General features: G+C 43.5%; 1 protein-coding gene across 2 annotated transcripts in view; it reads left to right on the top strand.

Moving 5' to 3' along the window:
- Positions 1–25,086, top strand: part of Sv2c (synaptic vesicle glycoprotein 2C) — a 200,658-nt gene that overhangs the window by 85,068 nt on the left and 90,504 nt on the right. For both annotated transcript variants that reach the window (XM_003470261.5, XM_063258358.1), the window contains exons 3-4: positions 9,842–10,022; positions 22,922–23,073. In XM_003470261.5, coding sequence (XP_003470309.1) covers positions 9,842–10,022; positions 22,922–23,073 — 333 coding nt within the window. The remainder of the gene's footprint in view (positions 1–9,841; positions 10,023–22,921; positions 23,074–25,086) is intronic.

The raw sequence follows: 25,086 nt of genomic DNA, 5'->3' as shown, positions 1-25,086 counted from the left end.
ACCTCCACCTCCACCTCTGATTGTGTGTTTCTGCCACCACCCTTAGTACTGGCCTGAGGGGACCCTTTCAGACCTCACTGGTGACTTCTGCCGGGACAAATGCACAGGTTTTCCTGAGCTTCCTCTCTGTGTACCGCTGAGTAGCCTTTGTGTTCTCCATGTGGCTGGGTTTCTTCCTATTTCCCTGTCACTCTCCCCCCTGTGGCTTCTTTTCCTCCTTGCTTCCTGAGTGTGGCTATTCCTCAAGGAGTTGATGCTTGGCTTCCAGACCTCGTACTTTTTCCTGCAGGGAAATCACTTGTTTCACAGGGCTCTCTTTTTGCTTTACCCAACTTTACTGTGAAGCCTTACAGGTCCTCTCACATCCTTCCACTCTCCTGTTGAAGTCACCGCACATCTGCCCGCAGGCGAGCTTGTCTGAAATGGCCAAGCTTTCCCACTGATGCAGGGGTCTGCAGGCTACAGCTTGCAGGCAAGTCTGGCCTTCTGTGCGTTTTTGCAAATAAAGTTTTACTAGGAGATAGCCATGTCTGTCTGTAGATGGTGTCCGTCCATAGCTGCTGTCTGTCCGTAGCTGGCGTCCGGCTGCAGCAGGAGAGCTGAGTAATGGTGATGAGGTCTGCGTGGCCCATGAACTCTAAGACGTGTTCTCTGCCCTTACAGAAAAAGTGTGCGTGTCCTTTCTGAAAGGAGCTCTCCAGGGCTCCCCGTTGTGTATGAAACCCATTTAAAATTTTCTGTTTGATGTTTAGGGTTCCTCTTCTTCGTTTTTTTGAAGCTCAGCTGGAGCATTGCTTCCTTTATGACACGGTTACAGCTTTATTGCTTTGCATGTTCTGCTGTGCTCCCTGTGATGCTCGCTGAGGTAATCAACCTCCTCACCTGCTGATTGACTATCCCAAACTAAAATCATCAGTGTCACCTTCACCTCTGCCTCGTCTCACCCCTCGGTGTAAAAGTGCTAAGTGCTTTGCCACTAAAAATACTCCAGCCTTTTCTCTGTTCTCAAGACCTGCTGCCTGCTGCAGGCTCCGCTGCTTCTCCCCTGGGCTACTGGAGTCCTCTGAAATTCACTCAACTGCTCAGTCTTTCCAGAGCTGGTACTAGGACGAGGAGAGTGAGGGGCTTGGGTGCAAGATGTTTTTTTGTACCAGGGATCGAACTCACAACTACACACTTACAAGGCTGGCACTTTTGCCGCTGAGCTAAATCCCCAGCCTCTTGGGTGCAAGATTTAAGGAAACATTCATACAAATGCAAAGCTGGCACCTGAAAGAGTCTCCTTAAATGCTGTGCTCTGGGCATGTCGGGAGACTCATATGTTACATGCCCATCCTGACAGCTGTTCTCTCCCATCCACTCTTCCCCATCTTTTACCCTTCCTACTTATCCTCCACATAGTTGCTGAGATGACATCTTCTAGTATACATGATGCCTGCCCCATGTTTCAGTTCCCCCAAGGGTAAAACCCTGCCCCTGGAACGAATACCACCTCCTCTTCCAGCCTCTAATCCTGCACTGTGCTTCACCCCCTCCCATCCTCCATTCCACCCACTCTTGTGTTGTTAGACTGGTATCAACTTAAATGGCTTTGGGATCTACCTGAGGAAGTAGTAAAGACCACTTCTGAGTGTGTTTGAGAGGTTGTAAAGCCATATCCCCAGGGTTTATACTGGACCCTCATCTTTTCCTCTCTGGTGCATTCCCCCTGTTCTGCTTCCCAAGCACCATGTACAAAGCAACTTTGCCCCGCCACACCCTTTTGCCATGGTGTTTCTGCCTTGGGGTCAGCTGACCATGCACTGAATTCCCTGGAACAATGAGCCAAATTAAACCTCTCTCCTGTAAGTTGTATCAGTTCTTATGTTCCAGCAACAGGAAAGCTGCCTAATGCAACCTGAACCTCCTGGAATCTCCTAGTGTACTGTGCCCTGGCCTCCCCACCCCTGCCGCAGGCTTTGCATGTGATCATCTTACCCTTTTATACTGGGAGACTTTGTGGCTCCAAACCCAGAACAGCTGCCATCTTTCACATGAACCATTTCTAAATTCCCTAACACTAATTAAGTTCTCCTTCCTCTTTCCCCTTAAGCAAAATGTACTTACCTTAATTACAGCACGTTTCATTCTGTGGTAATTACTTTTTTGCATGTTTTTTAATCTCCCAGGAAAATAAAGGTTCAAAGCCCCAGCTACACATTAGAAGTGCTTGGCTTAAGCTTTTAAAACTGTTGTCACTGGCATCCTACCCAAAACACAGAACTCCTGGTTGTGGCCACGAATCTGTGATTTGTCTTGTTTTGTTTTAGAAGTTACATAATGAGATGATTCTAATGCACAAAGTCTAAAAGCACATGACCATGAGCCACTGAAGAAAAAGACCATGTCCTGTCCAGGACTGCAGGCCTCAAAAGCCAAATTAGGGATCATTGGCTCCACTTGTCAGATCGGTGGTTGGAATCAGTGAGTTTTGCCCCCTTAGCACAGGACTCAGGTGGGGGAGCTCAAAGAGAAGGCCGTCCGTGGTGTGCACGTGTGTGTGATATCCATGGCACACCACAAAGTGACTCTCAAGTTCTTGATTTCTGAGGCTTGATTGTTTTTTATTGCTTCAAACACCTAGTTGGCTGTAATTGCCCCTTTTTTACTGTCTTTTCCCATCTAGTGGGTGCTCTGTTGTGAAGCTGTTTGAGAAAGGGCACTACAGAACAGAACAGGCTTCGCAGTCTGGAACCTCCCAGTCGGCCTGCTCACCGGATTCAGTGTCCTTGGGCTTCGTGCGCCGTTTTGTGCCCTATGGGCAGATGTAGGTAGCAAGTAGCAGTGCTGCTTGACACAGCATTGCCTGCCTGGAGACGCAGCTCTGCCAACACACTTAAATGTCAGCCTCCAAGAAGGAAAGTCAGAAATGTACTGTAGACGGTATCTGATATTTACAGTTCTTTCTCGCTAGGGTAGGCAGACTTTTGGGGCCAGTGCCTTCCAGTGCAAACTTAAAAGGTGTTCTTGCTTTTGACCATAAGCCTTTGATGTTATTACCTCGTTTGGTTTTATTTGATTTTGTCAAAGTACACAGATGCATTTAAACACATAATGCCCCTGTGTCCCATTTGTGGTGATTGAAAATAGGAATTGGAAAAATGAAAGTGAGGAGCTGATTTTAGGAGATGCGTCCTATTTATATATTTAAATAGCCTCAAGTTGCAAAACAAACAAATGTCTTTGGGATTTAAAAAATTCAGTTATTCTTCCAGAGCTATTCCAAGTGGTTTCTTGCCAGAACTTGAGTGGAGGGAAGCTGTCTCTTGTCATCTAACCTTCACCATTCTAGAACTCGTTTTTTTCTGCCCTTTTATCTTTTCCTCACACTAATATAAATATTAGTAACCATTGTTTATTAGGCTGCTTCATTTCGCACAGTGCTAAGTGATTTTAATTCCTGAAAAATCCTGAGAGATGGGTGCTGTCACTGGCCTCACTGTACCAAGGAGGAAACTGGAATGCCAGGAAAGTCAGTGCCCAGGATCACGTAGCCAGGGCTGAGCAGCAAGGACTGAGGCAGAGCCTGTATCTTTAAAGTCCAGGTGCTTAACTCCGTGCTTCGTGACCCACAGCTCAGGGTGGTGCATGAACATGAAAGACACTGCGTTTGATTTTTAAACAACAACGACGGTTCTTTCCCCGCCTCGATTTCCATTGTTTTAAAGTTCACTTCTCAGCACTTTTAATGAAAGAATCCAAAAGAATAAATACCAAAGTTGAGATTTTTAAGTTAACATTTCTAATTCAGCAATACGAAAATGGTCACAAAGGTCCAAAAGTCAAGGAGAGGTCAGAAAAGCCCAGAGTTCCATCCAGATGAAAATCTGTCAGCAGCTTCTGGAGTCGGCATATCCCAGCTTTGGGGGAACCTACTTGAGAGGCTGTATCTGCTTTTTTTGTTTGTTTTAAACTTTACAAACAAAAATGAAAATTATATGGAAATTTTTTTAAATAATGGGAAATTAATACTAGTTAATATATTGCATATTGTTATCTTAAAAGTAACTCAGATTACAACATTTAAGCATAAAAATGATCAAACAATGAAAGCATAAACTGTTCACTTGATAAACTAACAGATTAGTAGTATAGTTATCTATCTTGTAAATATATATGTATACATATACATATACATATATATATATATATATATATATATATATATATATATATGTAAGTATAATCTTTTCCCTTCTTTCCTTTTGTTTTTTTGTGAAGTAGCATCTAGTAATGTCTACTGAGCATACTTTGGGCAATAAAGTATTTTTCTTAATTCTGTGATCTCTTTGTTAACCAAAAAGTTATTTCTATTTCACTTTAACTTAAATCCTTTTGTGTTAACCAAAAAGGTCAATGGGATCATTACCGCATGGAGATTATTTCTCCATTTTGGGATACCATTATGGGTTGCTTTGCTTGAAAATTCATTTGTAAATAAATGGCATGATGAATTCTGGAGCAATGCATTGACCATGGACAATACAGTGTTCAAAAAGTGATTGGCTGAAAGTTGCTGTAAGAAAAATTCTATCGATCATTTCCTGAAGACATTGTTTTGTTTAAATGATTTAAAATGATATGTGTTGGGGCAGGGGGATAACTCCTTTAGGGATTGTTACAAGAAATCAAAAGCAGCTTAGCAAAAAGGCAGAAATAGGAATGTGATATTTATCAAGGAAACAAGGGTATTGATGTGGAAAAATTTAACTCCTGACCTGTTAGATGTCAGATGTGCTCAGCTCATGGTCTCACATCACAGAATGAAGCTACAAGCTTAAAAAGTTAGGAGAGTTTTATTGGGAAGAATGAAAACAGCTCTGTGTTTCCAGCAGGGGTCCCACGTGGGTGGTCAGTGGTAATGTATACAGCAGAGTCACAATGTGGGTACATCATGGGCCAGACTACAGTCAAACCACAGAACTCCAAGTACAGTTACTTCGCTGATTATGATCCCACGAGGAATTCTTGGGAAGAAGGAGGAGTGTGGGCTCAGGGGTTCTGGTCACCCACATGTGTATCTGCTGCTGTCTGGCTGCCTGGAGCAGCAGTGCTAATCACAGTCTAATGTCAAGTCCCTGCTCCTCTGCAGGGAGGCTCTCGGGCTGGGCCTGCTGCCCCATCCTGAGGCTTGGCTGTCTTCAGGTATGCCTCCACCACAATTCTGATGTCTTTATTTTTTTGTGCTGGCGTCTTTGAAGGCCTACTCCCTCTGTACATATTAATTTCTATCTAACTTAGCTGGCTGTAATAGTGTGATTAAATAATGTGGAGCCAGTTCCTATGTTAGCAAATTCCACAAAGAGGAAGTTGTGCTTGGCCTTTGATCCTCTTCTCAAGAGTGAGCACTGGGCGGCCAAGGGTAGGTTCAACATTTCAAAGGCTTGATCAGATTAAAGTTTCTGTTAAATCCGTGAAAGAATCTGCAGGTTGCAGCTGGCTGTCTCCACACTGTTCTGCCACAGACCACAGGGAAAGGGAGCCTTCCTGAGCACAGGGCTCCTGCTCGCCCTATCACATCGCTACCTCAGCCAAGGACGCCATCCCGCCCGCCCTGTATCTGTCCAGTCTCCTATGGCCTGCGCCTCCTCTCCTGTGACACCTACCAGACAAATACAAGCTTAGAGGCAGGAAGTGAATTGCAGAGGTTATCTGTTTCCGTAACAGCCTAACAGGGCTTTGAGGCTGAAACGCACACAAAGCAGCTGGGGCATGAGACAAGGGCAGACGCCAAGTCAGTGAGTCTATGAGAGACTGAGGGTCTGCGTTTATTCCTCAAGGTGCATGGTCCAAGGATCATATTTTCTTTTTATTTTAAACAGAAAAAAGTAAAAATAATGATAAAACAGAGTTTCAAAACAGGCCAATAGGAGAGCAGTGGTAACCAACTCACTGCATACTGCCATGTTCACAGCAGCCATTCAGAGAGCAAGACACAGGCATGAAACACCACCAAAAAAGTGTCAACCCAAAACTCTTCCCTCACTGAACCAAGAGAAGCCAGCTGTACAGCCAGCCTCACTCTCCTGTGTTAGGAGAGTCATGGACAGATTTTTTTCTTTTCCTTTCCTTTCCTTCTTTCTTTCCTTTCTTTTCTTTTTCTTCCTTTCCTTTCCTTTCGTTTCCTTTCCTTTCTTTCCCCATTCTCTTATCACAGTTTTTCTTTTCTTTTGAACAGTTTCTTCCCAATTCACAATATCTGTTTCAGATCCTTTTACTTGTTCAGTTTCTCACACTGGTGAGACAGTGCGATGTTTACACATGTGGGTCTGATCTATTTCACTTACAAGTACAGCCTCAGGTTGCATCCATTTACCTATAAAAGTCTCAAGTTTACCCTTCTTTATGGCTGAGTACTATTTCATTATATTAAAACACACACACACACACACACACACACACACATTGTACCTCGAAGACTGAGGATCTAAAGATCTCATTTCAAATTTTGCCTTCTCACAACCTCAGTTATCCCTCTTGTAAAACATGGGCCTTTGAATCCTTTGTAATTCTGGGCAGCAGCAGCGTCATGCAGTTTGGAACACAGAAGAGGTGGTTGTATGTCGGGTGCACGTCTATTCTGATTTTCAGGGACCATCTGAAGGTGAAATGACCCCATAAAGGCAAAACAAAAGATGAAGTCAAGTGAGGCAGGAAGTGCAGTCTGTAACTCTGACAAGCCCAAGGTGATTACAGGTTAATTCACCTTGTACCAACGTTCAGAGCAACGTTCTGATGGTGCCGCTGTGTTCTCAGATAAGCTACCTGGAGGCTTAATTCTTTCCATTACTTGCCCAATGAAAATTACCAGGCACCCAGGGGACCCAAGCATCATCACAAAGAGCATCATCTTTAGATCTTGAATGTAACTTTAGCCAGAGTCCGAGTGAGGATAAGTCACCACTCAATACCACATTTCTGTTGTTGTTGTAAACCTGCCAGTGTGGGGGAATTCAGGTTTGGGTAGCTGCCTTGTTTCTCAGGTTCCCTTCCATCCCAGGGAGTGGGGACCCATGGCACAGCGGCTCTGTGAGCTGTGTGCCTGTTTGTGTGTCTTAGTGAATTACCTTGAGACATCATGGTAACTGGCTCGGGAGCATGGGGACTGAGGGCCTGGAGACAGGGATGTGCGTTTCAGCACAGTCTGTCCTGTCAGTCAGCCTCGGGAGGTCGTCTGTGGACAGCTGTGGCCCGGTGCTCGCTCTGGCTGACTGCCTGATAAGTCACTCTCCCAGATTGTAAATTGGAGTCTGAAAATTCCCAACTTGCAAAGCCAAGCTGTTTGAAGGGTGGGAACTCTGGGGTGCATATGGTGTTTGACTAAGGAACTGGATTTTCTGTGCTTGCCCCAGGTGCTCAGATCCACTTTCTTTAAACAGAATGAGGCTGAGGTCTAGCAGAAACCCTGACTCATCTCAGGGTCCTGCTCTGTCAATATCACATGACTCCTAGGTTTTCCTATGTGAGCTCAAAAGCAAGAACAGTGTTAATATTCAAAATAATTAAAAGGAGCGGGTCTTTTGTAGCTCTAGGCATTGTCTGGGGCTTCAGACGTTAACCGTTTAGTTTCAGGTCAAGGAGGCCCCATTGAAGAGTCTGAGTATCAACCTGAAAAAAACCTCCGAGCTTTAGTCAGAGTAACACCAATTTGCCACCCCCATTTGCTACTTTATATTTGCTAGACAAAATTGTATAATCTGCACCTCAGTTTCTTCACCTGTGAAACAGGTTAATAATACTCTCTTTGCAGGATTGTGATGAGGATTACAAGAACCAAAGTACGTCACATTCTTCAAAGAATGATTGACACATGGGTGGTTATCAGATGCAGACAGCTGGCCTCAGTATTGCCTTTGCTGTCTGCAGAGAATGAGGACAGGGACCACAGGAAGCCTTGGGTTAGCACTGCTGTCATGTCACATGCTCTCCTTTGGGGAGGATGGCGCTATAGAAGTGGCCAGAGGAGGCTTTGTGCTTGGGCCTAGCTACATCTTTAGATTGCCACGGCCACGCTCTGCCGGCTCCTCAGCAGCCTGTTGGCTGATTGGTAGATGCTTTCAAGACTCAGGCGTGATTATGAAGATGCTTAGCTATTGCTTGCTCTTCAGAGGCCTGGGGGGCCAGCTTGAGGCTCTTGCCTTGTAAATAAGAGACGTGCTACATACACATTTCCCTCCATCAGTCTGGCTGCGTTTGCAGCCCCCTTCCCGCATGCCCACGCATGCTTTAAAGCATCTCCTAGATGCTCACCTGGTCTCATGACTGGAGTCATCTCTACTGAGAAGGGTAATGTCATGTGGTCTATCCTGTGACACAGAGAAAATGAAACACTCCACACCCAAGAAAGGTGGACCACTCACCTCTTTCTGATTCCGACCTCTTTGGCAGCAGCTTTGGTTTCGTCTGATGTCACAGCTGTTGCAGCCTTCACTGCTCACCTGGTCCTATGTACCCACCTGTCCCCAAAGCACACATCACTGATGGTGTCTTGAGGCCTGACAAAGTGTTTTCCTGCTGAGTCCTACTGGCTCATTAACTGCATGAGTAGTACACTAACTTGTGGCCATTCAAAGAGGTTATCTCCCAAACTACTCTAAAGCAATCAATAAACCAGTGTTTGTTTTCACTTTCTTACTTTGATGCCACGAAGTGGCTTGAATGTGCTCAGAAAATGATGCTTGGGTGAGGTCAGAGAAAAGGCAGAAATGGAGACATGTCCAGATACAACAAACCTTACTGTTAGTGTTGTTTTCTCTAGACATTGTATATCCAAAAAACAAAAAAAAACCCTTCTGAACCAACATTTGCCACAACTATTATTTTATCCAGATAAAGATTTTAGGCAGCCGATGGAGGTCTGGTTTCTTAGAAAACCAAAATGGATTTGAAAATTCAGGTGTCCACTCACAGTGACACTCCTGATTTTCTGTGTGTTCCCCCTAGAGACCAGAGCCGACACTGTAAGTTTACTATTGCCCATGGTATGGCGGCTCTTACCTCCTAACTCCAGGCCTCCTTCCTGATGCATAGAGCTACAGACCATCTGAAGCCTCTCAGCTTACCTCCCCAACCTCCAAGGAAGGGCCAGGGTTATAAGGATCCTGGAGCAGTGATGGCGAAAATTTAGAGACCGAGTGCCCAAACTGCAACCCCAAATCCACTATTTATCACAAAGCGCTAATACTGCAATTAAACTGAATATTGAGGTTTTAGTTTAGAATAAAAACCAACTTTACATTAACATCTTTGGTCTTAAAATACAAACACAGTAACATAAGTGCCATAGGTTCACCACCACTGGCCTAGAGAGAAAGAACTCATAGACCCCTTCAGAAGCACATTAAGGGTCCTCCATGGTGACAACCATCAGCTATGTTGTGGCAGGCCCACTTTGACGTGGGTGCCTGTGAGTCGGTCCCCTAGGTTGGCGTTGTCCTGGGGCTGCTCTGGGCACTCAAACAAAGATGACTTGACAATGAGTCAAACTCCAGGAGACTTCTCATTCCTGCCCACTGTATACCCAGTCCCAAAAGGCTGGCGTGGCATTGACCATTGTGTCATCTCCTCCATGAGTAGGCAGTGGAAGGGGCTTACCATCAGCCCTTGCCACTGCCCCTCGCTGCCAACAGTCGCCAGCAGCGCTTACCAGCCTAGCTGAGACCTGATTACTGTGTCCTGACAGCCTGAGCTCACTTTCCCCATGTGAAATGCTGGGATGTATTTCATGCCTTGTTCATCTGCTGTGAGCTGTGTTGTTGACTTCCAATCTCTGACATGTCTCTTTGTTTTCTGTGTGTTACAGGCAGCATAGTGTACCTCGGGATGATGGTAGGGGCGTTCTTCTGGGGAGGACTGGCAGACAAAGTGGGAAGGAAACAATCTCTTCTGATTTGCATGTCTGTCAACGGATTCTTTGCCTTCCTTTCTTCATTTGTCCAAGGTTATGGCTTCTTTCTCTTCTGTCGCTTACTCTCTGGATTCGGGTAAGGTTTTCTCCTTCATATTTTATAGTAATGTATTTATTCATAATTGTGCACGTGTTTCTCCTAGAGGACCTCATTACCAAGCAATTGTCTCTCTTTTTTATGCTACAGGAAGTTTAACCTAGTCTGAGTTACACCTTGCCCTGAACTATATTCCAAACCTCTCTATCTTTTTAAATTTTAAGTCAGGGTCTCTCTACATTGCTAAATTGACCATTGTGTCATCTCCTCCATGAGTAGGCAGTGGAAGGGGCTTACCATCAGCCCTTGTCACTGCCCCTCGTTGCCAACAGTCACCAGCAGAGCTTACCAGCCTAGCTGAGACCTGATTACTGTGTGTCCTGACAGCCTGAGCTCACTTTCCCCATGTGAAATGCTGGTGGGCTCAAACTTGCCACCCTCCTATCTCAGCCTCCCAGAGTGCTGGCATTTTAGGCGTGTGCCTCCACTCCTAGCTTGGAAATTGCCTCTTAACACATGTCCTCCTCCATTTTTGTGTCATCTTCACAAGCTACAATTCTGGTTCTTGTAAATGTGATTATCAACCTTTTGAATCTGGGTTGGAATCAAAACATGCCTGTGTTCCCAAGGTCAATGATTTTGTGTTTCCTTTGGAGGGAAACTAGTAATTTTAAAAATGGAATACTATTCCCATACCAGAGCACACTGACACATGTGTTTCTTCTGAAATTTAATTTAAGAAACAAGTACTTATTATTAGGAAGTAAACATTCCAGACATTTAGGGAGACTCTTAAATTCAGGATTACAGTGTCTCAAGCAGCTTGCGGGTTTATTGATCTATGTTATCCAAGTGCACCGAAAGAGATATGGCCTAGGAGATACGGCCTGGTTCTTGAGACAAGTCATTTCTGTCAGTTCTGCTGAGGGAACAGGTGTCCTGCTGCTCCCCAGCCACAGAGGCAGAAGACAGTCAGCCATGCACTCATCTTCTCTGAGGAGTTTGAAGCTCCACCGAAGTAAACCTCCAAGCTTGTGAAAACTCAATAGCTTCATGAGGAGAGTGTGAGAAACTTGGTTTTAATCAAAATAATGTACAGAAGTATCAAATTTCTAATTCATGCTTGAGAATTTAGAGGCATGATGGTGATGATTCAAATTACACTTTCTAAAAATTTTAAATGTACAGGAGATAGAGCTGGATTATGAATTTGAGAATTTACCGGTTGTGGCTGTAGATAAGCCTACATCACAACTCACACAGCGCCACACCGAGAGCGAGAAGGGGCCCCGCAGCCTCTGTGTATCTTTCTTACATTCAGTCCTGCCGCCTTAGCCCCAGGTTGACGTGTCTTTTCTAAAAGAGAGATCCTATTTCTACCTTGCACTGAAGACAAAAAGAAAGTGTATTGAAAGAACATGATAGGGGAGGAAATGAAGGTTTGGGTCCAACATTCACCTATGGCTTGGCGTTTCCTTGTGCCTCTTTCCTCATCCTCTGATTCACGCACCTGAGCTGACCTGTGCTATCCTCCACGTGACACAGAAAGGCTGGAGGTAGGGCTTTCTTTCAGGCTGTGAATGTCAAGTCTTGTGCATGAGGGAAACAGGAGAGACTAGCTATGGACCAAGATGTTGAGAAGGAAGAGAAACCAGCAAGCCTTGCTGCTCTGCAGAATAGAGTGGGTTCCCAGGCCAGGGGCAGGACTAAGTGGGGACAATATAGGAATTTATTCACCTGAGCTCACATCTACAGAACATCTGCACAGTTGTATGAAACCTAGAAGCTGAGTGTGTGTGTAAGGAATTAAGAAAAATAAAGAAAGGAATCTACATTTGGGCTCTCCAGAGACGCAGAACCAACAGGAAGGAGAGATGTTTGGACAGACATAGAGACACAGGCAGGTGGGTGAGGATGCATTAGGAGAGGATAAGAGTCCTATCCCAGACTGTCCGCAGGCTGGAGAGCAAGAGTGTGAGTAGCATGCCTCAGTGTAAGTCCAGAAACCTCAGGACTAGGAAAGGTGGGGGTATGATGCTCAGTCTGAGGCCAACGGGCTGAGTACCTTGGGGCACTGGAGCAAGTCCCAAGTTCAAGAGCTGGAGAATCCTGAGCTCTGACATTTATGCACAGGAAAAAAAGGGTGTCCCAGCTCCAAGGAGACTGGGCAGGTTCCATTTTCCCCTCCAGCTTTTCCCACATCTGTCCCCAGGCTGTTGGATGGTGCCTGACCATATCAGGGCCCCCTTTCCCCACTGGATCCTGAGCTCACACATCAGTCACCTCCCCAGATACACCTGGGAATGACGCCCCCCTGCTATCTAGGTTCCCCTAATCCAGTCAAGTACCCACGAGCCAGGGGTTTATTCGGGACCCTGCTTCTGAGTCTCTGGGAAGTCTGTTCCCTCCAGTTCCATTCCGACTTAACTCAAACACATCTCAGCTCCCACTCTACCTCCTGGCCCCAGGCTGGACCTTGCAGAGCCCTGGCCTCTCACTGCAGAGTGCTCTCCAAACTCTGCTTTCCAAGGGGCTCACAAAGAAGGAGAAAACAATGATAACAATGTGGGTGAGAAAGCAATTTTAAAAGGCTCTCCGTGTCCTTAAAGGCATATAATGTTTCAATTCTTTATTCCCATTACCTGTAAACTCGTAAGCAGCAGAAATTGGATTTTTGCTTTCTGCAGTACTGAATTGAACCAGGCCTTTCACACCAACCTACATCCCCAGCCCTTTTTCTAATCATTATTTTTTAAATTTTGAAACAGGCTCTCACTAAGTCACCAAGTTGCCCAGACTAAGCTTGAACTTGCAGTCCTCCTGCCTCAGCCTCCCACAGTGCTGGGATTACAGGCACGTGCCCATGATCCACTAAGCATCAGAAGTTCGATATATCCCCTTTATTAGGACATAAGACAGAAAACTAAAATTCTCATGCTGGAGAGCTTTAAATTAAAGATCACTTTATAGCTACATAGTTAAGCAGCTGACTCCACTCACATGTGTTCAGGTTTTAAAATTGAGGAAATGAGATGGTGGAAGACATCAGGTTCCACAGGCTGTGGGCGCTTCCACAGTGGGTCTCTGGTGCTTAGACCCTCCAAGGCCCATGGTCTGCCAGGAGCACGGTGCCTGCACAGGCCTGCGCTTTGAGGCTCTAGTCCCAACCACGCCCCCTTACCACCTCCCAGAGGGGTTTCCCGAGAGAGCTTACTGGGGCTCCACCAGAGCTCCACTTTATCTTCTTGGCAGTACTTATGGCCATGCCTGAAGCCTCTTCCTCCCTTCCTTCCTGTTTTTCTCTCCCACCCTCAAAATGCCTTAAGACCCTGTCTTGTTCTACACACTCTGCTTTCAGCATTCCAGGGCCTTAACAGATAATCTGAAGTCCTTCATAGAAAATGCCTGTAACCTACACTCATTCTCCTGTCCACTTTATTTCTTAACGGTCACAAAGGAATTTATTAAGCATAATTTTACGAGTACACACGCAAAGAAGTACACACTCAAGAGAGGCACGTTATAGCCTGGAGCTGGGAATATTTACAGTTTTTGTGGCAGTGGAAGTCTGTGGAATCTGTGAATCTCCAGAAGGTTAAGGCTTGGCTTACTTCAGGGGAAAAGTGAAGGCCCCCACTGGGAGAAAGAAGAGGGCTCCCCTTCAGGTGAAAGGACTATGGCAGTGACTTACAGCGCCGCCTTCACTGGAAGCACCCTGGGTGTAGTGCCGATGGCCAGAGAGGAGGCTGCGCATGCCCAGCATGATGCGCTTATGTCCTGGAATACTGCGCATCCCAGAGTGGCTAGACCCACAGTTTCGGAGCCCAGACGTGGCTGTGTGGCTGCTGGGAAGGGCAGCGGGGGCGGAGCAATGTGAGCCTGGACACCAGACTAGGTAATTTCAGAGTGCCAGAGATTAGCTAGGAAGCCTACTCAAGTCTTCTTTAATCACATAATCAGAAAAGTTCCACATCAAGTGGACAAAACCCTGACTTGAGTCCTAAATGCAATGTCCTGGCCTCTCCATCAGTTCCCAGATTGCAGCCACTATACAAACTCTGGCTTCAGGTCTCTGTGAGGAAGGGCGCCCTGCACTGCTAAAAATGCGCTGTGTTCCTGCATCACACCGCCTTTGCAAGGGGAGCGGCGACCTTTAACCTCCTGAGCCACCGTGCTTGCGAGGAGGAAAAAGCAGGCTTCTGGGCTTACCAGACCCTGACTGTGACCTGATGCTAACTCCAAGAGACCCAGAATGTCACTCTGGCCCACCAGTCAGAGGAGGGGCTTTGGGAAGTCAGATCACCACCGGAGCTTTAACTCAGTCCCTTTTCACAGTGGCCCAGCGGTCACTAACTCAGGGGCCTGCTCACTTCCAGCATGCATTACTGGGACAGACCCATGTGCAGTGATCAGAGTCCCAGCGTACCAGAGTACCTGCCTGCCAGGCCATTCACAGGAAATTGTAGAACCCAAAGAAAAGGCCTGCGTCACCAGCCATGTGCTTCATTTGGCAGGTTTGGAACCAGGAATGAGTCAGCTAGGAGGTAAACTGTAGTTAAGTCCTTTTACTAGCAGCTCTATAAGTATAGTGTCCCTTCTGAACCCAAAGCTTGGCGGTCTTCCAGCAGGTGTTGCAAATGCTTTCTGTAAGCATCCTTAGGGGCTTCCGTGTGACACCCTGTTCCCTCTGCCAGGGTACTGGAAGGTGCTCCTGCTTTAGACTGACATTCACCCAGGTTCATGATATCATTGTTACTACATGTGCTTTCCTCTTGATTCGCCAAGCCAAGTTTTGAGTACCTGCTGCAGGCGACAGTGTTTTGTGGGAATGAGGGAGAGGTTATTACCATTTATACAGCTGCCTTGCACTTTCCTAAATGAATCTTGCACCAAAGAACAGGCATGTCCTTCTCTTCCGTTACAGAGAATTAGAGATGTGGGAAATGGACTTGGTACCATTGATTCATTTCATTTGCCCCAGAATTAGATTATTGGTTTCCAGTCACTGTTAATTAAGGGAATGATAATGTCAGGCAGTGTCAGGGGTGGGAGCTTCCCACTGCGGACCTGGGATTGCTCAGCATGAAGGTCAAGAGGAAACATAACAGCAACAGGAATTAAAATGAAATTTCAGGGAACCTGTGTACTGTAACAGAAAGAACAGTCATTCTTTCCTCTGGAGCAGAGCCTAGCAGATTCGTACCTCCTGGCTCTCTACAGTATCCATTCATCAACAGAATGAAGTTTTGGTAATAACACTTGGCTTTGCAGAAATGGCTATCACTGAGTGGAATTCTTCAAAGTGCTTTCTGTGACAAATCCCCTTTATTGCCACAGTTTTTTAAAAATAAGTAAGCTTGCAAAAAATTATGCATGCTTTTTTACATTAGGAAATTGAAGCACAGATAGATTATTATTTCCAAATAGTCAATAGCCTCCCCCATCTCTGCTGATATTTAGTCTGATTCTGAGCTATAAAGTTATCCTTTAAATGATATCATTTCTCTTACGATATGCTTACTTCCTTATTAATTGTGAAAATGCAGGTTCATCAAAATTTTTCTTTTTGGTATAAAATAATTTTCTTTACACCATTTTTAAACAGTGTACAGCATATTGCTGTTTGTATCTGTTTCTCATTCGTTCACCAACAATTAGGCATTAAATTCATCATGTTGGTCACTTACTAGAATATTAGCCTTCAAAAGAGTAGCAACCAAGAAAAGGCTTTTAATCACATCTCCTGTAAGATGTATAATGAAATTTTGCAACATCTGTACATTAATCAAACTTAACATAGTTCTTTCCACCATGTAAAGTAAACACACTAATTATCTCTCTCTTTTTCCAAGATTAGTTTTAGGGATCTAACAGTCTCATGTATACATAAGGATTAATGTCATTTAATGACATTTTTGCTTTGTTTTATCATCTCTTCTAGAAAATGTAAGAGTGTTCATGCAGCTCACGTTATATGTCTATTGAAAGTACTGTCTTTCCAGCACAGAGGTCAACCTCTTGACTGTGTTTCACATTCTACCCTTAGGGAGAAGGAATCTTAATCTTATCCTAATCTTAAGGGAGAAGGAATAGCCTGCAAGATCTTGCGCATTTGCAATATAAAATTATGAGGTGTTAGACAAATGCCCTCTCCAGACTTCACTCTATGAGCCCCTGGGCAAGAACCTATCCTCTTCAGGTTCTTAAAGACAGAACCCCGTGCAGTATAACTGGAAGAGGGGGCAGGTGGAGGATGAGGAGTGGCTGGATGAGTAGAGGGTCGGTGGGGCAGTGGATGGGAACACGTATGGAGCAAGTAGCTAGATATATTACATGCTTTTCCTGTTTCTTATAGTTTATCATAATGATCATTTATGCCATCTTGATTCACGACACCATTGAGTGGAAGGTGTAGTCTCCCAACTCAATAACTAGGTTACTAATTTTGTTTTTTCCAAGATAGTATTAGAATCCTGATCTGTGACTACACCATTGCCTCCAGTGGCACCAAGTTTGCTGCTGTCCCAGATGCATAGATGTCCATAGATTTGGGGCTTTGGGGGTGCAGTCTGATTATAAACATGGCCCATAAGAGTTGAATCACTGTTTCCTTAGCAATACACTGTTTTTGCCTAAATTATATGTTTACAGACCAATATTTTTAAAATAAATTTTAAAATCTCCTGCCAATTATTCTATCAATAGTTTACATAATATGGGGGAAACAACAGCTTGCTATATCAAAGGACATACTTTTTTTAAATGTGGCTTTGGGAATTGGGGGATTAGCTCTACCCAAAGCACGTGTCCTTTGGCACTGCCATGGGGCAGAGATTTCTGTCCTCGATGTGCTGATGGGCTCATTCCCCAGAAACTGTGCTTCCCCTGATTGTTTCTTTCTTGAGTGCTCATAACAAGCACGTGCTCCCAATCAATACAGCAGCCTTATTTTCTGTGCCAGCCCAGGAAATGCAGAGACCATGAGGTCTGCGTTCTTTCATCTAAACTGCAGAACAACCTCCTCAGAGTCTGTGATGTTCTGTTGACTTTCACAACATAGCATTGGTAAAAGTTCCATATTTGGGGCTGCTGCTTTTATTATTTTTGAGTTCAATTTAAAACACAATGAATTGGTTCTGAATTACTATGTAATTTGTCTGGCTGTTCAATGTCTTCCCTCCCATTTGTTGATTCTGAATAAAGATTAAAAGGAAGTTTTGTGCAAGTTATTTGTGATTGTGAGTCCTACCACAGAGCAGGATATTCACTACACTTCATGTAGTCCCTTGTACTTGTCTTACTAAGAGCTGCCAGAGTTAATACTTTGCCCTCTACTTCTTTTCTATGTGGGTCACGTACCTTTACAGTGATTATCCAGCTTTCTCATTATGTTTCTGCCTTATGCCCTACTTCCCAAGAGAAATGGGAACTGCAAGGTGGAAGTAAAGAATTGTTTGACAGTCATGTAGTGAAATAAGAAATAATGAAATTTCTCTTTCTTATATCAATGATTTCTGGAGGGCTAAAGCAGAGCAGAATTACTTAATGGATTCCCTCCTTAGAGAAAGAAGTCATCAGCCATTCCATAATTTCTCCCCTAAAAGTATGTCATATATCATACCATTTTAAGCACAATTATTCTTTTTTACCTGTAACAACCTTCTTCACTATACAATCCTGAACCTCTTTTTGCCCAACTAACCAGTGTGTCAGCCAGCTTCCCATTACTGTAACAAACTACTTGAGATAATCAACTTAAAAAGAGAAAAAGTCTACTTTGGCTCACCATTTTGGAGGTTTCAATTCATGGCAGGTTGTCTCATTGCTTTGGGAGTCACATGACAGAGCAGGCTCCTCGCCTCATGGTAGTCAGCAAAACACAGGAAGGGATCACGGTCCCAATGTACCCTTCAGGGATACCCTTAGTGACTAAGAGCATTCCAGCAGGCTATACTTCTTAAAGGTTCCACTGCCTTCCAATAGTCCTTTCACACAGGGGCTTTGTGGGACACTAATCCAAGCCAGAACAGCTACCATGAATCCATGGCGTAGGGTAACAACATCACCGACCCTTGGGCTGCCACTCCGCTGGAGTCCTGTGAGGTGTGGCTGTAAGACTCGCAGGGAGCAGGATGGTCAGGCTTCCCTGTCACTCAATGAGGTGTTACTTTTGCTGTGCTGACTGACTTAACTTGCATGTCTCATGTTACTCAGTACCCAAGAAATTCTGCCTGTGAAGCTGATGCATTCTTTTCCCTAAACAGTATCTCACTCTAACTTTACCTTAGATTTTAGGGAAAAATAAATGTTTTATGTTATTTGCCAAACACCTAGCCCAAGCCACATGCAGTCCTATTGAGCTGGAGTTCATGTGTGTGTGTGTGTATCTGCATGTATACAGTTGAGGGAAGCCCCAGTTTATTCTAGGAATGCTTTTTAACACAAAATTTTCAGACTATCATTCTATAATTAATGTACTGGAACTCTTTAAGTAATATTATTTACAAATATTAATATTACTTTCACTAGAAGTATCTATTACCCCACCCAACTCTGAAAGCCAAGTATCAGTATCCAGCTTCATTTGTATAAATTTGATTATTTTAAATCCAGATTATCTTGTTCCTACTCAGGGACTGGATTTCTGTGATTATTCCTTCTGTGCCTTCTACTATCAAGGATAATTAAGATTTGACTATTTTTGACAGCTAATAAAATAGCCTTAATATCTAATACTGAGAAAAATTCATTATAAAACATCTGATCCAATTTCTTCATTTATGTAAACATTCATTAAAAATGAACTTGGGGGAAAAAAGGACCTGAACAAATTTCAGTAGAAGCGATCATTATATAATGAACAGTGGGCTTTCCTTGTTAATTGAATTTATGGATGTATTTCCCACCAGATAATGTAAAAATAACTACTTTATGTCTTATATTATGGATTTTTAAAATATGAATTTAATTATATTTTCCACATTAAAATCTCCATTCATTGCAGGAGTTTCTCAGCCTTAGCACTATTGATATTGGGGCTGGATAATTCTTTTCTGTATGGGGAGCTATTCTTGTCACTGTAGGCTGTTTTACATCTTCCCACATCTCCACCTGCTCAATGCCAGTAGCAGCCCCTAAATTGTGACAACTAAAAATGTGTCCAGACCTTTCCAGAAACCTGCAATGGTGAGGCCAGGGTTTGGAAGGTGAGCCCTACTTAAAAACTATCCATACATGGGAATTCGACAGTTGCCAGTTAAGTATTTTATGTCTCTTTATATATCATCAATTATTGTATCAATGCAATCAACGGCATCAACAATATCAAGTCATCCTAAGGAGATGTATTCTGCCCTCACATGAAGCCATGAGGTAAGACAGCAATGAAAAATGTTTTCTAATTGTAAGCTGTGGGGGTGGTTGCAGTGTTTTCCTACCCTCTACATTTTGAAGGAACCCATCTGATAAGCCAAGAGAGGTTCTACTTTCCCTCTTGTTCCGATACTTTCATTAATGATAATTATAGCAGCTATGACACTTCTTTAGAAGACACACAGGTGCCACCGGATGCCCCCAGCGTCTTCTGACTAGTTCCAAGTGAACTCTCTCCAGGACAAGGAGCATGCTAGCATCTGAGCAAGGGGTGACCACAGCAGCTCAGGCATAGAGCAGCTACACGCAGCTGCTCGACTTCTTTTGTGGTCACCTTGACCTAGAGATAAAGTATACATTTCCATTTATTGAAATGTTTAAATGTCAAAACAGACTGCTTTAGGCAATTGATGTGGCAACTCCAACATAGGAGAGTGTGAAATGCAGTTCTTTGGTGTATTTCCACGGAGCCAGGAAGTGAGGCTTCAAAGAGAAATACCCTGCCAGCTGCTGAGAGTGGGAATCACCGGCAACAACTAACATCACAACACTGGGAAAGTTTTTCTCTGCTTAAGAGACACTAGAGTAAGATGAAAACGGTTTTCCCTCAAATAGATGATGAGCCTATAATGGTAAATGCTTGTACTATTCTGAAGATATCTGAGTGTAAATAATTTTGCAAAGGATGGAAAAAGTATCCCCACTGGTTTATTTATTCCTTAACTTTAGAGTCCGAGAGAGACAAAAAGAATCACCTTAAAAATCAGGCATTGAATCAAACTCAACTGGATTGGTTACTGGCCCTGAATAGTAGACGAACTCTTGCACTTTGATTTGCTGAAAATTAACAGGGAGTCTGCAAGCTTCCACTTGAAATTTCAGCCATGATGGAGTACATTTATCTTGGTTCAGAGACACCTGATATATCTGGCTGTGCCTCCATGAGGTGTGAGTGGTAGCTGTTACCTACAGAGCTCCAGGTTCCCTATGAAATGTTAATTAGGATGAGGAAAGTCAGTAAAAATCAGAACTCTTTTTATGGAGTGAAAAGTGAAGCCAGAGAGTAGGGACTTGAGCAGGATTTATGATGCTTATAAATGAATTCTTCATGTCATACAAAAGAAGGGTAACATTAAATGATTTGTGACATAGACATTTTCTTTTCCCTACTAAAATGGAGTATTGTTGAGTGGATTTAAAATCCACTCAGATGTTGGATTTTTAAACTCAATTAGCATGAGCTCCCTAAGAAAGTGGGCAAGAGAAAGACACATGGGGCCCACGAAGCGGTGGTGTGGTGCCAGCTGGTCCTCGCCATCTCCCACATGCATTTGTTTCCTGAGTAAAGTCAGATTGTTACACTGGACCTGGCTGTTGCCTCTCTGTGTGCTGCCGCTACATCCCCATGTGAAGATAGGTCGGGCCAGCTCTCTGCAGAGTCTGGGTGTATCACCACATTCATAGCCCAAGAAATGGACATAGATGATTTAAATTAGGGACATTCAAACTCTTTAGCAGTTTACACTAAGAAACACACTATATACATTGCATCCACACAGTGTGTGCTATAAATATGTATATAGCACAACAGTTTCATGAAATGAATTTATGCCTATCCTTATTACTTGAATTGTACTCTTTTCATTTCTGATTTTTGAGATGCTGTTCACAGTTTCTAAATTAATTTTACAACCCATAGATTAAATAAAACTGGCCTAAGTAACCTCCCTATATCCACTGATGGACAACTACAGTGTCACTTTACCAGGGTACGTGCATGAAATGTGACATACTTTAATCTACAAGTTAATACAGAATATTATAAATCTTGTGGATCATGCAGTATACCCAGTTTGCAGTAGAAAATGGCCTTTCCCTGAATTGCATTTGCTACAGTTAACACCAGTACTTCTTTATCATATCAAGGCTTTCAGCAAATCAGTTATTGTTAAATGGATAAACACGTTTTACTCCTTGACATCAAATTTGCTCAAAATGTCAGTAGCAACTCATCTCACAAAAATCTGACCATAAATGAAACAATACATAACTATATCTTTACAAGAGATGATCAAAAACAAAGCAAATGTTTGCATTTATTTATGTTATTACAGTAAAAAAAAAAAGCATTGTTATTAATCCTCCCCAAAATACTCCCCTTCTCTGCAAACACACTTCTCCCATCGTCCTTGCCACTTTCTGAAGCTGTTCCGGAAGTCCTCTTTCCTGAGGGTCTTTAGTTGTACTGGTGGCTGCCTCAGGGTCTTGAATTGATGGAAAATGTTTTCCTCTCATAGTCATTTCAGCTTTGAGGAAGAGCCAGAAGTCGCACGGTGCCAGATCTGGTGAAGGAGGTAGATGGGGACACGCCACAGTGTTTTATGAGCTGCCTGTCCATTGCTCGGATTGGCCCACCATTGTTGTAGTTTTTATTATACCACATAAAGGCACTCAAGAAAGAGGACTACAAAGTTTTCCCTCTTGGGATGTGGCCATAGTGATGGGATGAGTGTTTTTGAAGTGAGGGAAAATATCTTCAGGGGGACTCAGGACAGTGCATCCTTTACTGTAATAAATGTTTTTTTTTTTTTAATTTAAGCATTCACTGTGTCTTCGGTATTCCTGATATATCACTAAGTGTTGTCTCCACAACCTGCTTATGTTGTGGTATTGCTTTTCCTTAAGTGTATTTAACAATTCATATTGTTGGGGATAATAGTTATATTTTTCCATACTGCCCTTCTAAGACAATGGTTCCTAAAATTAGGATCAAGGCCTATTTGAAATTTGGATGAAATCTACAACCCATCTCCTCGAGTGGACAAAACTCAGATTCCATTCACCCTCATCTGAGACTCCTCCACTTAAGCAGAAGTCACTCACTGGCCACATCACTCTCCAGATAGGTGGAGCCCTTACCACTGTCCCTTCTGGAAGGAACCACCGTATCCCATTCCACTGGGGTATTGACCACAGCTCCTTATTGGATCCTACAGGCCCTCTGTTGACTGTCCCTCAGCAGTGGTGTCTCCTGGATCAGGACTACAGTGGATGGAGGCAGTGACCCTTTGGGTCCTGTGTTTGTCCCACATCACCTGACTGGACTGCAGGCCCCGCTGCTGTGTTGGAGCAGGGAGTGTGGATTGCAGAGAGGCCCTGCAAATGTATGGAGCTACTTCCAGAGTTCCCATCTCATGAGCAGTGCATATGGAGTCGGACTCTGTCTCTAAAAATGAGTTAATTAGGACATTCACTAGTTTACACTAAATCATTACAATTTAGTAAGTATCAAGTAGATCACATAATAATATTGAGCAGACAGCCCATTGAAATCGTAAGCTGCCACCTAAACCACATGAGCAGAGTATCATACCACCTTTTGGCCGTATAGCCTAATTGCAGGTCCAAGGTGTTGCAGGAATAGTAAACCCGATCTTAAATGCTAGTTTTTCTTGACATGCTGGTATAGGGGGAGAGGATGTGTTATTAGAGTTTGCTTTGGCTTTGCCCTTCACACCTCCCGTTTGCTGTCAGTCCCCAAGCTCTTGTGTTCTCTGTCCTTGTAGGATCGGAGGAGCCATTCCCACTGTGTTCTCTTACTTTGCGGAAGTCCTGGCCCGGGAAAAGAGGGGTGAGCACCTCAGCTGGCTCTGCATGTTCTGGATGATCGGCGGCATCTACGCCTCTGCCATGGCCTGGGCCATCATCCCGCACTACGGTAAGAGGCTGGCCATGCACCAGCCTGGCGGGTGCCCCACCTGCTTGGCTTCCACCCCAGCCACTCTCCTCATCTAAGAACCAGTTTGAGGCCAACACCGTCTTTCTCGTCCATCATGTTTTCCTTCGGTGCACAAATCTGTCTAAAGCAGGCTGTGTTTGTGTTCTCTGGGAAGGGAATGTGATGGGAAAAGCATTTTCCTCTTCTCTCATAGCGCTTGCAGCCACCCAGTCTTGTGGGTACTTTTACCCACCAGCTCTGAAGATACACAGAGCGATGCAAGGCGCTCCGGGCCACCTCTGGGCTGACCACTCCCCCCACTCCCTGCCTTTGGCTACCGGCTGCCAGCTACCGGGGCTCGCTAAACCCCAGGGATTTTACAGGGTCCTCTCTGTACAGATGGCAGGCGCGCGGCTGAGGGTCAGCACTCACAGTGCCCGGGTGGGGCTGGGGCCACAGTTCCAGCTGCTCATTCAGCTGGGTCTGTCTGCGACCAGGGAGCCTCTCCCACCTGGGACCCGGCAAATGCTGATTCATCAGAACAGACTCCCTGTCTCCAGAATGTTCCGGGGATCAGGAGGTCTGAGACTGGAGCAGACGATGAAGACAAAAATACATGCTTCTTTATTTTAAAGTTTTTACACAACAGCACATTTATTCAGCTCTCATTTCATCTGACACGTGTCTTTTTTTAAGTTTATTGGTACCATTTAGCTGCACAGAATGACCACATTCATTATGGGGAATTTGTGTCTGTACATGATATTCTTGATTCCCCTTTTTTTTCTTTTTTTGTTCCCATTTCCATCCCCTCTTTTCAAATCCCCTCTCCCTCCCCATTCACAAAGTTTGGTTTTCATTTTATCTTGCTTTTCTCATTTTTTCTTTCCCTTCTTTCCTTTCCCCTTCTCCTTCCTATTTCATTTTTCATTTTAAACAGTTTCTTCCTATCTCATAATATCTATTGCACATTTATATTCTTGTTTACATTTTTGATTTCTCACACCAGGGAGACAATGTAATATTTACACATATATGTCTGATTTATTTCACTTATGATTATAATCTCAAGATCCATCCATTTAGCTATAAATATCTAGATTTTCTTTATCTGTATATATATATATATATATATATATATATGCAAATATATAGATACATAGATTTTTTTATCCATTCATTGGTTAATGGGCACTTGGGTTGCTTCCAAGATTTAGCCATTACAAACTGTGCCTTATATAAAGATGAGTAAGCAAATATCACTGTGGTATGATGCTTTACATTCTTCTGGGAAGATTCCCAGGAAGGGAATAGCTGGGTCAAATAGAAACGATAATCCTAGTTTTTTGAGGGAAACAAGGATGTCCACTGTCACTACTCTTACTCAATACAGTTCTGGAAACATTAACCAGAGAAATTAGACAAAAGAAAGAAATAAAAGGAATAAGATTAGGAAAGGAAGATGTTAAATTATCCTTATGTGCATATGACATGATACTTTACATAAAAGACCCCAAAAACTCCACCTTATAAAGACTTATAAATTTAATAAGCAATTTCAACAGAGTAGCTCAATACAAAGTTAACACTTAAAAGTCAATAGCCTTGCTATACACAAATAACAAATTCACTGAGAGAGAAATCAGGGAAACAACTCCCTTCTCAATAGCATCAGAATGATGAAATACTTAGGAATCAACCTAAGAAAGAAGTAAAAGATCTTTCTATTGAAAACTAGTTTCCCTTAAAAAAAAAAATTAAAGAGAATACCAGAAAATGGGAAAACAGTCTTTACTCTTGGGTAGGAAGAATCAACATAGTGAAATAGCTATACTTCCAAAATTGCTCTTTAAATTTAAATCCTGATCCAAACAACCATTAGCACACTTCACAGGACTAGAGAAAACACTTGGAAGATGTATTTGGAACCAGAAGAGACCTAAAGTAGCATATTCTTATTACCAAGCACAATAGCATGATGTTCTGTATTGGTGATGGCAAACCTTTTAGATC

Source organism: Cavia porcellus, unplaced genomic scaffold, assembly GCF_034190915.1.
Source record: "Cavia porcellus strain 051 isolate PalLab524CR breed Dunkin Hartley unplaced genomic scaffold, mCavPor4.1 scaffold_11, whole genome shotgun sequence".
Taxonomy (NCBI): domain Eukaryota; kingdom Metazoa; phylum Chordata; class Mammalia; order Rodentia; family Caviidae; genus Cavia; species Cavia porcellus.
The sequence above is the reverse complement of the archived record's forward strand: the minus strand, read 5'-3'. Positions and strand labels throughout refer to the sequence as shown.